At 59.1% G+C, this 14,110-nt stretch overlaps 1 protein-coding gene across 1 annotated transcript in view; it reads left to right on the forward strand.

Moving 5' to 3' along the window:
- aplp1 (amyloid beta (A4) precursor-like protein 1) overlaps positions 1-10,892 on the forward strand; it is a 116,905-nt gene extending 106,013 nt beyond the window's left edge. The window contains exons 10-12 of the mRNA XM_086002482.1: positions 926-991; positions 4,633-4,776; positions 5,581-10,892. Of these exons, the coding sequence (XP_085858608.1) occupies positions 926-991; positions 4,633-4,776; positions 5,581-5,682 (312 nt within the window). The 3' untranslated portion in view covers positions 5,683-10,892. The remainder of the gene's footprint in view (positions 1-925; positions 992-4,632; positions 4,777-5,580) is intronic.
- Positions 10,893-14,110: the final 3,218 nt, after the last annotated feature.

Here is a 14,110-nt window from a genome sequence, read left to right on the forward strand (position 1 = left end):
CACCCGGTGCCCTGTCCCTCACCCGGTGCCCCGTCCCTCACCTGGTGCCCCGTCCCTCACCCGGTGCCCCGTCCCTCACCCGGTGCCCCGTCCCTCACCTGGTGCCCCGTCCCTCACCTGGTGCCCCGTCCGATACCTGGTGCCCTGTCCCTCACCCGGTGCCCCGACCCTCACCCGGTGCCCCGTCCCTCACCTGGTGCCCCGACCCTCACCTGGTGCCCCGACCCTCACCTGGTGCCCCGTCCCTCACCCGGTGCCCCGACCCTCACCTGGTGCCCTGTCCCTCACCTGGAGCCCCGTCCCTCACCCGGTGCCCCGTCCCTCACCCGGTGCCCCGACCCTCACCTGGTGCCCCGTCCCTCACCCGGTGCCCCGTCCCTCACCCGGTGCCCCGACCCTCACCTGGTGCCCCGTCCGATACCTGGTGCCCTGTCCCTCACCTGGTGCCCAGTCCCTCACCTGGAGCCCAGTCCCTCACCTGGAGCCCCGTCCCTCACCTGGTGCCCCGTCCCTCACCTGGTGCCCCGTCCCTCACCTGGTGCCCCGTCCCTCACCCGGTGCCCCGTCCGATACCTGGTGCCCTGTCCCTCACCCGGTGCCCTGTCCCTCACCCGGTGCCCTGTCCCTCACCTGGTGCCCCGTCCCTCACCTGGTGCCCCGTCCGATACCTGGTGCCCCGTCCCTCACCTGGTGCCCCGTCCCTCACCTGGTGCCCCGTCCCTCACCTGGTGCCCCGTCCGATACCTGGTGCCCTGTCCCTCACCCGGTGCCCTGTCCCTCACCCGGTGCCCCGACCCTCACCCGGTGCCCCGCCCCTCACCCGGAGCCCTCTGACCCTCGATTGCTTGGTGAGATAGTTGGTGATGTGTTTACTGTTGACCTTCCTGTGGCGTTGTCCCCTTACCTTGCTTGTTACTGGCTACAGGTGGATGATTCCGTGGAGGTGATCTACAACACCAAGGTCTCGTCCGGGATCCAGCGAGACGAGCTGGTATGTTCCGCAGCCCCGGCTGCTCTGGAGTTTATCGGGGTTTCGGTGGGATCTACTTGTTGGGTTGAGCTGACTGGGGCCGTTTCCCTCCCGGTTCCACCAGATTTAGAGAGTGCTCGAGGCCCTAAACAGGAATATAAGGCCAGTCACCCACTCCAGGGACTCCCACACTCTCTCCCCCTCCCACCCTCCCTCCCTATCCCCTCTCTCTCTCTGTCTCTCTCTCTCAGTCGCTGAAGGTAAGCATGCAGGTGCAGCAGGCGGTTAAGAAGGCAAATGGTAAGTTGGCCTTCGTAGCGAGAGGGTTCGAGTACAGGAACAAGGATGTCTTGCTGCAGTTGTACAGGGCCTTGGTGAGACCACATCTTGAGTACTGTGTGCAGTTTAAGTCGCCTTATCTGAGGAAGGATGTTCTTGCCATGGAAGGAGTTCAGCGAAGATTCACCAGACTGATACCTGGGATGGCAGGAATGACGTATGAGGAGAGATTGGGTCAATTGGGCTTCTACTCGCTGGAGTTTAGAAGAATGAGAGGGGATCTCATTGAAACTTATAAAATTCTAACAGGACTGAACAGACTGGATGCAGGAAGGATGTTCCCGATGGCCGGGGAGTCCAGAACCAGGGATCACAGTCTAAGGATAAGGGGTAAGCCATTTAGGACAGAGATGAGGAGGAATTTCCTCACCCAGAGAGTGGTGAACCTGTGGAATTCTCTACCACAGAAGGCAGTGGAGGCCAATTCATTAAATATATTCAAGAAGGAGTTAGATATATTTCTTAAGGCTAAAGGGATCAAGGGATATGGGGAGAAAGCAGGGACTGGGTACTGAATTTGGATGATCAGCCATGATCTCATTGAATGGCGGAGTAGGCTCGAGGGGCCGAATGGCCTACTCCTGCTCCTATCTTCTGTGTTTCTATGTTTCACTCGCTCTTTCTCTCTCTCTCTACACCTCTCTCTACCCTTCTCTATCCCTCATTCCTGCTCTCCTCCCTCCTGCTCCCAACCTCAGCCACAGTTCCTGCTCCTGATCACTGCCCAGTGACCCCTGGGTTAGAGCGAGAGGAAATCAGCCCGGGTTCCTGCTCCTGATCACTGTCCAGTGACCCCTGGGTTAGAGAGAGGGGAAATCAGCCAGGGTTCCTGCTCCTGATCACTGTCCCCTGGGTTAGAGAGAGAGGAAATCAGCCCGGGTTCCTGCTCCTGATCACTGTCCAGTGACCCCTGGGTTAGAGAGAGGGGAAATCAGCCAGGGTTCCTGCTCCTGATCACTGTCCAGTGACCCCTGGGTTAGAAAGGGGGGAAATCAGCCAGGGTTCCTGCTCCTGATCATTATCCAGTTATCCCTGGGTTAGAAAGGGGTGAAATCAGCCAGGGTTCCTGCTCCTGATCATTATCCAGCGATCCCTGGGTTAGAGAGAGGAGAAATCAGCCAGGGTTCCTGCTCCCGATCACTGTCCAGGGACCCCTGGGTTAGAGAGAGGGGAAATCCGCCAGGGTTCCTGCTCCTGATCACTGTCCAGTGACCCCTGGTTTAGAGAGAGGGGAAATCAGCCAGGGTTCCTGCTCCTGATCCCTGTCCAGTGACCCGTGGGTTAGAGAGATGGGAAATCAGCCAGGATTCCTGCTCCTGATCACTGCCCAGTGACCCCTGGGTTAGAGAGAGGGGAAATCAGCCCGGGTTCCTGCTCCTGATCACTGTCCAGGGACCCCTGGGTTAGAGAGAGGGAAAATCAGCCCGGGTTCCTGCTCCTGATCACTGTCCAGTGACCCCTGGGTTAGAGAGAGGGGAAATCAGCCAGGGTTCCTGCTCCTGATCACTGTCCAGTGACCCCTGGGTTAGAGAGAGGGGAAATCAGCCCGGGTTCCTGCTCCTGATCACTGTCCAGTGATCCCTGGGTTAGAGAGAGATGGGAAATCAGCCAGGGTTCCTGCTCCTGATCACTGTCCAGTGACCCCTGGGTTAGAGAGAGGGGAAATCAGCCAGGATTCCTGCTCCTGATCACTGCCCAGTGACCCCTGGGTTAGAGAGAGGGGAAATCAGCCCGGGTTCCTGCTCCTGATCACTGTCCAGGGACCCCTGGGTTAGAGCGAGAGGAAATCAGCCCGGGTTCCTGCTCCTGATCACTGCCCAGTGACCCCTGGGTTAGAGCGAGAGGAAATCAGCCCGGGTTCCTGCTCCTGATCACTGTCCAGTGACCCCTGGGTTAGAGAGAGGGGAAATCAGCCAGGGTTCCTGCTCCTGATCACTGTCCCCTGGGTTAGAGAGAGAGGAAATCAGCCCGGGTTCCTGCTCCTGATCACTGTCCAGTGACCCCTGGGTTAGAGAGAGGGGAAATCAGCCAGGGTTCCTGCTCCTGATCACTGTCCAGTGACCCCTGGGTTAGAAAGGGGGGAAATCAGCCAGGGTTCCTGCTCCTGATCATTATCCAGTTATCCCTGGGTTAGAAAGGGGTGAAATCAGCCAGGGTTCCTGCTCCTGATCATTATCCAGCGATCCCTGGGTTAGAGAGAGGAGAAATCAGCCAGGGTTCCTGCTCCCGATCACTGTCCAGGGACCCCTGGGTTAGAGAGAGGGGAAATCCGCCAGTGTTCCTGCTCCTGATCACTGTCCAGTGACCCCTGGTTTAGAGAGAGGGGAAATCAGCCAGGGTTCCTGCTCCTGATCCCTGTCCAGTGACCCGTGGGTTAGAGAGATGGGAAATCAGCCAGGATTCCTGCTCCTGATCACTGCCCAGTGACCCCTGGGTTAGAGAGAGGGGAAATCAGCCCGGGTTCCTGCTCCTGATCACTGTCCAGGGACCCCTGGGTTAGAGAGAGGGAAAATCAGCCCGGGTTCCTGCTCCTGATCACTGTCCAGTGACCCCTGGGTTAGAGAGAGGGGAAATCAGCCAGGGTTCCTGCTCCTGATCACTGTCCAGTGACCCCTGGGTTAGAGAGAGGGGAAATCAGCCCGGGTTCCTGCTCCTGATCACTGTCCAGTGATCCCTGGGTTAGGGAGAGATGGGAAATCAGCCAGGGTTCCTGCTCCTGATCACTGTCCAGTGACCCCTGGGTTAGAGAGAGGGGAAATCAGCCCAGGTTCCTGCTCCTGATCACTGTCCAGGGACCCCTGGGTTAGAGAGAGGGGAAATCAGCCCGGGTTCCTGCTCCTGATCACTGTCCAGTGACCCCTGGGTTAGAGAGAGGGGAAATCAGCCAGGGTTCCTGCTCCTGATCACTGTCCAGTGACCCCTGGGTTAGAGAGAGGGGAAATCAGCCAGGGTTCCTGCTCCTGATCACTGTCCAGTGACCCCTGGGTTAGAGAGAGGGGAAATCAGCCAGGGTTCCTGCTCCTGATCACTGTCCAGTGACCCCTGGGTTAGAGAGAGGGGAAATCAGCCAGGGTTCCTGCTCCTGATCACTGTCCAGTGACCCCTGGGTTAGAGAGAGAGGAAATCAGCCCGGGTTCCTGCTCCTGATCACTGTCCAGTGACCCCTGGGTTAGAGAGAGGGGAAATCAGCCAGGGTTCCTGCTCCTGATCACTGTCCAGTGACCCCTGGGTTAGAGAGAGGGGAAACCAGCCAGGGTTCCTGCTCCTGATTTCTGTTGCGTGTTCTCCATTAGACGCTAATCTGCCCTCTTCTGACTTGCTAGGAGCCTGAGGTTAAAGTCGCCCTCAACAAAGGCACTCTGATTGGTCTCCTGGTCATTGCTGTTGCCATAGCGATGATAGTTGTCTTATCTCTCTTCATGGTACGCAGAAAACCGTATGGTAGCATCAGTCACGGCATCGTGGAGGTGAGTGTGTAAACATCCCCATTCACTCCCACTGTACACAATCCCAATGGACCCAAACCCTGTCCCATTCACTCCCACTGTACACAATCCCAATGGACCCAAACCCCTTCCCGTTCACTCCCACTGTACACAATCCCAATGGACCCAAACCCTGTCCCATTCACTCCCACTGTACACAATCCCAATGGACCCAAACCCCTTCCCATTCACTCCCACTGTACACAATCCCAATAGACCCAAACCCCTTCCCATTCACTCCCACTGTACACAATCCCAATGGACCCAAACCCCTTCCCATTCACTCCCACTGTACACAATCCCAATGGACCCAAACCCTGTCCCATTCACTCCCACTGTACACAATCCCAATGGACCCAAACCCCTTCCCATTCACTCCCACTGTACACAATCCCAATGGACCCAAACCCCTTCCCATTCACTCCCACTGTACACAATCCCAATGGACCCAAACCCCTTCCCATTCACTCCCACTGTACACAATCCCAATGGACTCAAACCCCTTCCCATTCACTCCCACCGTACACAATCCCAATGGACCCAAACCCCTTCCCATTCACTCCCACCGTACACAATCCCAATAGACCCAAACCCCTTCCCATTCACTCCCACTGTACACAATCCCAATGGACCCAAACCCCTTCCCATTCACTCCCACTGTACACAATCCCAATGGACCCAAACCCCTTCCCGTTCACTCCCACTGTTCACAATCCCAATGGATTGACCCATTGGAATGATGGAGCGATCTACTGACATGCTCTTCCCTGATTGGTGTCCCTGCAGGTTGACCCCATGTTGACCCCCGAGGAGCGACAATTGAACAAGATGCAGAACCACGGCTATGAGAATCCTACATACAAATTCTTCGAGCAGATACAGAACTGAGGCGGGTGGAGGGTGGGGGGAGGGGGGTGGGGAGATTGCCATCGCCAATGGCCGTGAACAGGAGGCCTAGATCACACCCGGGGCAGGGGGGGGAGGGCGGGTAGGTGGTTCGGGGGGGTTAAAGCTTTTGTTGGTTTGTTTCAAGGGTAATAGGTGTGGCCTCTCAATGCTTTTGATATGCACTGCCCTGTACAGAGATCAGCTTTATTCAACGGTGATAGAACGCGGTCTACCACCCAACTATCTGGGGGGGTGGTCCTTTCGCTCTCGTGCTTCCCATTAACCGGCACTGACCAGAACCCCCTCCTAAGTCATCTCAATCTGACCATCTTCCTAACCCTCCCACCCGTCTTACCTCGATCGCGCGATCGGTGCGTCTTGCCCCCTCCCTCTCGGTGTCCCAGTTGTGTTGTTGGATTGGCCGTTGAGTTATACCTCAGACCCTCTCTGGCCCCCCCCCCCGCCCCATCCCCACACCCCTCCCACCCCACCAAGCAGCTGACGGGATTGGGAGTAACAGGCGGGGCGTTTATTGAGTGGGGGGGTGGGTCGGGAGGGGGAAGCCCTGCTCCTTCTCATTTCCTGCTTGTTTCCCGTGTTGCAGTTGACCCTCTCGTTGGGAGGTCACCAACGGGTGGGCTTTACCTTTACATCGAGGCCGCTTCGTCGCCGCGGGAACAAGGGTCAGTCTGTGCGCGCTACCTCCCAGGGTCAGTGTTTCTGAATCCTGAACTTTCACCTCCGAGACCTGGGGGGGTCAGAGCGGGTGGAAGGCTCCTCTCCCCGCCGGGGGATTGGTCGGGGGCAGTAGGTCAGACTTTGACCTTTCACCCTCCAGGACCCAGGGTCAGACGAGGCCCCAGACAGCGACATTAATGTTGTTGTGATCTTGACTGTGGTAGCTGGACGATTATAACCCTGATGCTGTAAATAGAAACGAGACACCACCACCAGACTCCTGGGATTAATCTCGAATCGGACAATGCGAGCGGGATTTGGGAAGGGGGCGAGAGAGACGGACCCTAATGTTCATGAATTTCTGCAATGCTCTTTAATCTAGGAATGTCTCATATCCGCGTTTTTGTTTAATATCTGTATATGATGTTTTTAATTTACACTAAAGTATGAAAGTTTGTTTATAATTTTGATGTTGTAGCATAACAGGTTTTTATGCTCTAACTGGACTCCTCAGTAATCTGTAAAGGGATTGGTTGTTTTAATGTGCATCACTGGTTGGCTAATGCTTTCAGTCTGTATGCGCAAGTGATGCTGGGATCCTGACCGCACAATGTGGCGCCTTCCCCTGTATCTGCGATTCCCCCGCACGGTGATGGGACGCGGGTCTGTGTCTGCGATTCCCCCGCATGGTGATGGGACACGGGTCTGTGTCTGCGATTCCCCCGCACGGTGATGGGACGCGGGTCTCTGTCTGCGATTCCCCCGCACGGTGATGGGACGCGGGTCTGTGTCTGCGATTCCCCCGCACGGTGATGGGACACGGGTCTGTGTCTGCGATTCCCCCGCACGGTGATGGGACGCGGGTCTCTGTCTGCGATTCCCCCGCATGGTGATGGGACACGGGTCTGTGTCTGCGATTCCCCCGCACGGCGATGGGACGCGGGTCTCTGTCTGCGATTCCCCCGCATGGTGATGGGACGCGGGTCTGTGTCTGCGATTCCCCCGCACGGTGATGGGACACGGGTCTGTGTCTGCGATTCCCCCGCATGGTGATGGGACGCGGGTCTCTGTCTGCGATTCCCCCGCATGGTGATGGGACGCGGGTCTGTGTCTGCGATTCCCCCGCACGGTGATGGGACGCGGGTCTCTGTCTGCGATTCCCCCGCACGGTGATGGGACGCGGGTCTGTGTCTGCGATTCCCCCGCACGGTGATGGGACGCGGGTCTCTGTCTGCGATTCCCCCGCACGGTGACGGGACGCGGGTCTGTGTCTGCGATTCCCCCGCACGGTGATGGGACGTGGGTCTGTGTCTGCGATTCCCCCGCACCGTGATGGGACGCGGGTCTGTGTCTGCGATTCCCCCGCACGGTGATGGGACGCGGGTCTGTGTCTGCGATTCCCCCGCACGGTGATGGGACGCGGGTCTGTGTCTGCGATTCCCCCGCACGGTGACGGTACGCGAGTCTGTGTCTGCGATTCCCCCGCACGGTGATGGGACGCGGGTCTGTGTCTGCGATTCCCCCACACGGTGATGGGACGCGGGTCTGTGTCTGCGATTCCCCCGCACGGTGATGGGACGCGGGTCTGTGTCTGTGATTCCCCCGCACGGTGATGGGACGTGGGTCTGTGTCTGCGATTCCCCCGCACCGTGATGGGACGCGGGTCTGTGTCTGCGATTCCCCCGCACTGTGATGGGACGCGGGTCTGTGTCTGCGATTCCCCCGCACGGTGATGGGACGCGGATCTGTGTCTGCGATTCCCCCGCACGGTGATGGGACGCGGGTCTCTGTCTGCGATTCCCCCGCACGGTGATGGGACGCGGGTCTCTGTCTGCGATTCCCCCGCACGGTGATGGGACGCGGGTCTGTATCTGCGATTCCCCCGCACGGTGATGGGACGCGGGTCTGTGTCTGCGATTCCCCCGCACGGTGATGGGACGCGAGTCTTTGTCTGCGATTCCCCCGCACGGTGATGGGACGCGGGTCTCTGTCTGCGATTCCCCCGCATGGTGATGTGACGCGGGTCTGTGTCTGCGATTCCCCCGCACCGTGATGGGACGCGGGTCTTTGTCTGCGATTCCCCCGCACGGTGATGGGACGCGGGTCTCTGTCTGCGATTCCCCCGCACGGTGATGGGACGCGGGTCTCTGTCTGCGATTCCCCCGCACGGTGATGGGACGCGGGTCTGTGTCTGCGATTCCCCCGCACGGTGATGGGACGCGGGTCTCTGTCTGCGATTCCCCCGAACGGTGATGGGACGCGGGTCTGTGTCTGCGATTCCCCCACACGGTGATGGGACGCGGGTCTGTGTCTGCGATTCCCCCGCACGGCGATGGGACGCGGGTCTGTGTCTGCGATTCCCCCGCACGGTGATGTGACGCGGGTCTGTGTCTGCGATTCCCCCGCACGGTGACGGGACGCGGGTCTGTGTCTGTGATTCCCCTGCACGGTGATGGGACGCGGGTCTGTGTCTGCGATTCCCCCGCACGGTGACGGGACGCGGGTCTGTGTCTGTGATTCCCCCGCATGGTGATGTGACGCGGGTCTGTGTCTGCGATTCCCCCGCACGGTGACGGGACGCGGGTCTGTGTCTGTGATTCCCCTGCACGGTGATGGGACGCGGGTCTGTGTCTGCGATTCCCCCGCACGGTGATGGGACGCGGGTCTGTGTCTGCGATTCCCCCGCACGGTGATGGGACGCGGGTCTGTGTCTGCGATTTCCCCGCACGGTGATGGGACGCGGGTCTGTGTCTGCGATTCCCCCGCACGGTGATGGGACGCGGGTCTGTGTCTGCGATTCCCCCGCACGGTGATGGGACGCGGGTCTGTGTCTGCGATTCCCCCGCACGGTGATGGGACGCGGGTCTGTGTCTGCGATTCCCCCGCACGGTGATGGGACGCGGGTCTGTGTCTGTGATTCCCCCGCACCGTGATGGGACGTGGGTCTGTGTCTGCGATTCCCCCGCACGGTGATGGGACGCGGGTCTGTGTCTGCGATTCCCCCGCACCGTGATGGGACGCGGGTCTCTGTCTGCGATTCCCCCGCACGGTGATGGGACGTGGGTCTGTGTCTGTGATTCCCCCGCACGGTGATGGGACGCGGGTCTGTGTCTGCGATTCCCCCGCACGGTGATGGGACGTGGGTCTGTGTCTGCGATTCCCGCGCACGGTGATGGGACGCGGGTCTGTGTCTGCGATTCCCCCGCACGGTGATGGGACGCGGGTCTGTGTCTGCGATTCCCCCGCACGGTGATGGGACGTGGGTCTGTGTCTGCGATTCCCGCGCACGGTGACGGGACGCGGGTCAGTGTCTGTGATTCCCCCGCACGGTGATGGGACGCGGGTCTGTGTCTGCGATTCCCCCGCACGGTGATGGGACGCGGGTCTGTGTCTGCGATTCCCCCGCACGGTGATGGGACGCGGGTCTGTGTCTGCGATTCCCCCGCACCGTGATGGGACGCGGGTCTCTGTCTGCGATTCCCCCGCACGGTGATGGGACGTGGGTCTGTGTCTGTGATTCCCCCGCACGGTGATGGGACGCGGGTCTGTGTCTGCGATTCCCCCGCACGGTGATGGGACGTGGGTCTGTGTCTGTGATTCCCCCGCACGGTGATGGGACGCGGGTCTGTGTCTGCGATTCCCCCGCACGGTGATGGGACGCGGGTCTGTGTCTGCGATTCCCCCGCACGGTGATGGGACGCGGGTCTGTGTCTGCGATTCCCCCGCACGGTGATGGGACGCGGGTCTGTGTCTGCGATTCCCCCGCACCGTGATGGGACGCGGGTCTCTGTCTGCGATTCCCCCGCACGGTGATGGGACGTGGGTCTGTGTCTGCGATTCCCCCGCATGGTGACGGGACGCGGGTCTCTGTCTGCGATTCCCCCGCATGGTGACGGGACGCGGGTCAGTGTCTGATTCCCCCGCACGGTGACGGGACCCCATGATGTCCCTGGGGAGTGTTGCTAACTGTCGGCAGGGGGTAGGAAGTTGCAGAGGTGCGGGGACAGTGAGCAGTGTTGGGATCGCACTGTGCTCTCCGCGGGGTCCGGTCTGGACTCTAGGGGGTCTGGAGCCGTTGCCCTCACGGCCCCTCTTTCTCCATCTGCTGGGGACGCAGGGGGATTGCAGCAATCCACCTCCTCATTGATCCAACAGCCACCGTGGCGCCCTACTCAGGACATCGTTTCCACCGTGGACAGGAGGGAGGCCAGCTCGGATCTGTGGGGTGACTGCTCCTGTCGAGGCCAGGGACCCAGGGCTTGAGGAAGAGCATTGGAACCCCAGCCAGATCGAGGCTGGCGTGACTTCCCGTCCTCCGACAGTCCCATCGCGGGCGCCACCAGGCAACGCTGCCTGATTTTCCTCATGTTTTCCCCACATCCTGCACTGTGGCTAGGACCCCGCGCTCCGTCCCCCCGTCCCCCGTCCCGACCAATCGCGGTCTGAATCCCAGCACTCCTTGCCATCAGATTCTTGATGTGTTTATTTAAAGTCAAGTTGTCGGTAATATTAAATTAAACTGTGCCGTTATTTCCCAGTGTTGTGTCAGATTTTCTTGCATTTCATTTTCAGGATTTAATCTCTGCCACCTTGGACAGAACATCACTTCCGTGTGACACCTGCCCCCTGACCCTTTCCACACACACTGACTCTCACTGGGGTACAGGTTCCACACACACTGACTCTCACTGGGGTACGGGTTCCACACACACTGACTCTCACTGGGGTACGGGTTCCACACACACTGACTCTCACTGGGGTACGGGTTCCACACACACTGACTCTCACTGGGGTACGGGTTCCACACACACTGACTCTCACTGGGGTACGGGTTCCACACACACTGACTCTCACTGGGGTACGGGTTCCACACACACTGACTCTCACTGGGGTACGGGTTCCACACACACTGACTCTCACTGGGGTACGGGTTCCACACACACTGATTCTCACTGGGGTACGGGTTCCACACACACTGACTCTCACTGGGGTACGGGTTCCACACACACTGATTCTCACTGGGGTACGGGTTCCACACACACTGACTCTCACTGGGGTACGGGTTCCACACACACTGACTCTCACTGGGGTACGGGTTCCACACACACTGACTCTCACTGGGGTATGGGTTCCACACACACTGACTCTCACTGGGGTACGGGTTCCACACACACTGACTCTCACTGGGGTACGGGTTCCACACACACTGACTCTCACTGGGGTACGGGTTCCACACACACTGACTCTCACTGGGGTACGGGTCCCACACACACTGAATCTCACTGGGGTACGGGTCCCACACACACTGACTCTCACTGGGGTACGGATCCCACACACACTGACTCTCACTGGGGTACGGGTTCCACACACACTGACTCTCACTGGGGTACGGGTCCCACACACACTGACTCTCACTGGGGTACGGGTTCCACACACACTGACTCTCACTGGGGTACGGATCCCACACACACTGACTCTCACTGGGGTACGGGTTCCACACACACTGACTCTCACTGGGGTACGGGTTCCACACACACTGACTCTCACTGGGGTATGGGTTCCACACACACTGACTCTCACTGGGGTACGGGTTCCACACACACTGACTCTCACTGGGGTATGGGTTCCACACACACTGACTCTCACTGGGGTATGGGTTCCACACACACTGACTCTCACTGGGGTACGGGTTCCACACACACTGACTCTCACTGGGGTATGGGTTCCACACACACTGACTCTCACTGGGGTACAGGTTCCACACACACTGACTCTCACTGGGGTACGGGTTCCACACACACAGACTCTCACTGGGGTACGGGTTCCACACACACTGACTCTCACTGGGGTACGGATCCCACACACACTGACTCTCACTGGGATACGGGTCCCACACACACTGACTCTCACTGGGGTACGGGTTCCACACACACTGACTCTCACTGGGGTACGGGTTCCACACACACTTACTCTCACTGGGATACGGGTTCCACACACACTGACTCTCACTGGGGTACGGGTTCCACACACACTGACTCTCACTGGGGTACGGGTTCCACACACACTGACTCTCACTGGGGTACGGGTTCCACCCACACTGACTCTCACTGGGGTACGGGTTCCACACACACTGACTCTCACTGGGGTACGGGTTCCACCCACACTGACTCTCACTGGGGTACGGGTTCCACACACACTGACTCTCACTGGGGTACGGGTTCCACACACACTGACTCTCACTGGGATACGGGTTCCCCACACACTGGCTCTCACTGGGGTACGGGTTCCACACACACTGACTCTCACTGGGGTTTGGGTTCCACACACACTGACTCTCACTGGGGTACGGGTTCCACACACACTGACTCTCACTGGGGTACGGGTTCCACACAGACTGACTCTCACTGGGGTACGGGTTCCACACACACTGCCTCTCACTGGGGTACGGGTTCCACACACACTGACTCTCACTGGGGTACGGGTCCCACACACTCTGTCTCTCACTGGGGTACGGATTCCACACACACTGACTCTCACTGGGGTACGGGTTCCACACATACTGACTCTCACTGGGGTACGGGTCCACACACACTGACTCTCACTGGGGTACGGGTTCCACACACACTGACTCTCACTGGGGTACTGGTTCCACACAGACTGACTCTCACTGGGGTACGGGTTCCACACACACTGCCTCTCACTGGGGTACGGGTTCCACACACACTGACTCTCACTGGGGTACGGGTTCCACACACACTGCCTCTCACTGGGGTACGGGTTCCACACACACTGACTCTCACTGGGGTACGGGTTCCACACACACTGACTCTCACTGGGGTATGGGTCCCACACACTCTGTCTCTCACTGGGGTACGGGATCCACACACACTGACTCTCACTGGGGTACAGGTTCCGCACACACTGACTCTCACTGGGGTACGGGTTCCACACACACTGACTCTCACTGGGGTACGGGTCCCACAGACACTGACTCTCACTGGGGTACGGGTTCCACACACACTGACTCTCACTGGGGTACGGGTTCCACACACACTGACTCTCACTGGGGTACGGGTCCCACACACACTGACTCTCACTGGGGTACGGGTTCCACACACACTGACTCTCACTGGGGTACGGGTCCCACACACACTGACTCTCACTGGGGTACAGGGTTCCACACACACTGACTCTCACTGGGGTACGGGTTCCACACACACTCGCTCTCACTGGGGTCCGGGTTCCACACACACACTGACTCTCACTGGGGTATGGGTTCCACACACACTGACTCTCACTGGGGTACGGGTTCCACACATACTGACTCTCACTGGGGTACGGGTTCCACACACACTGACTCTCACTGGGATACGGGTTCCCCACACACTGACTCTCACTGGGATACGGGTTCCCCACACACTGACTCTCACTGGGGTACGGGATCCACACACACTGACTCTCACTGGGGTATGGGTTTCACACACACTGACTCTCACTGGGGTACGGGTTCCACACACACTGACTCTCACTGGGGTAAGGGTTCCACACACACTGACTCTCACTGGGGTACGGGTTCCACACACACTGCCTCTCACTGGGGTACGGGTTCCACACACACTGACTCTCCCTGGGGTACGGGTTCCACACACACTGCCTCTCACTGGGGTACGGGTTCCACACACACTGACTCTCACTTGGGTACGGGTTCCACACACACTGACTCTCACTGGTGTACGGGTTCCACACACAC

Source organism: Somniosus microcephalus, chromosome 12 (assembly GCF_052327205.1).
Source record: "Somniosus microcephalus isolate GS21.2 chromosome 12, FLI_Smic_1.0, whole genome shotgun sequence".
NCBI classification, from domain to species: domain Eukaryota; kingdom Metazoa; phylum Chordata; class Chondrichthyes; order Squaliformes; family Somniosidae; genus Somniosus; species Somniosus microcephalus.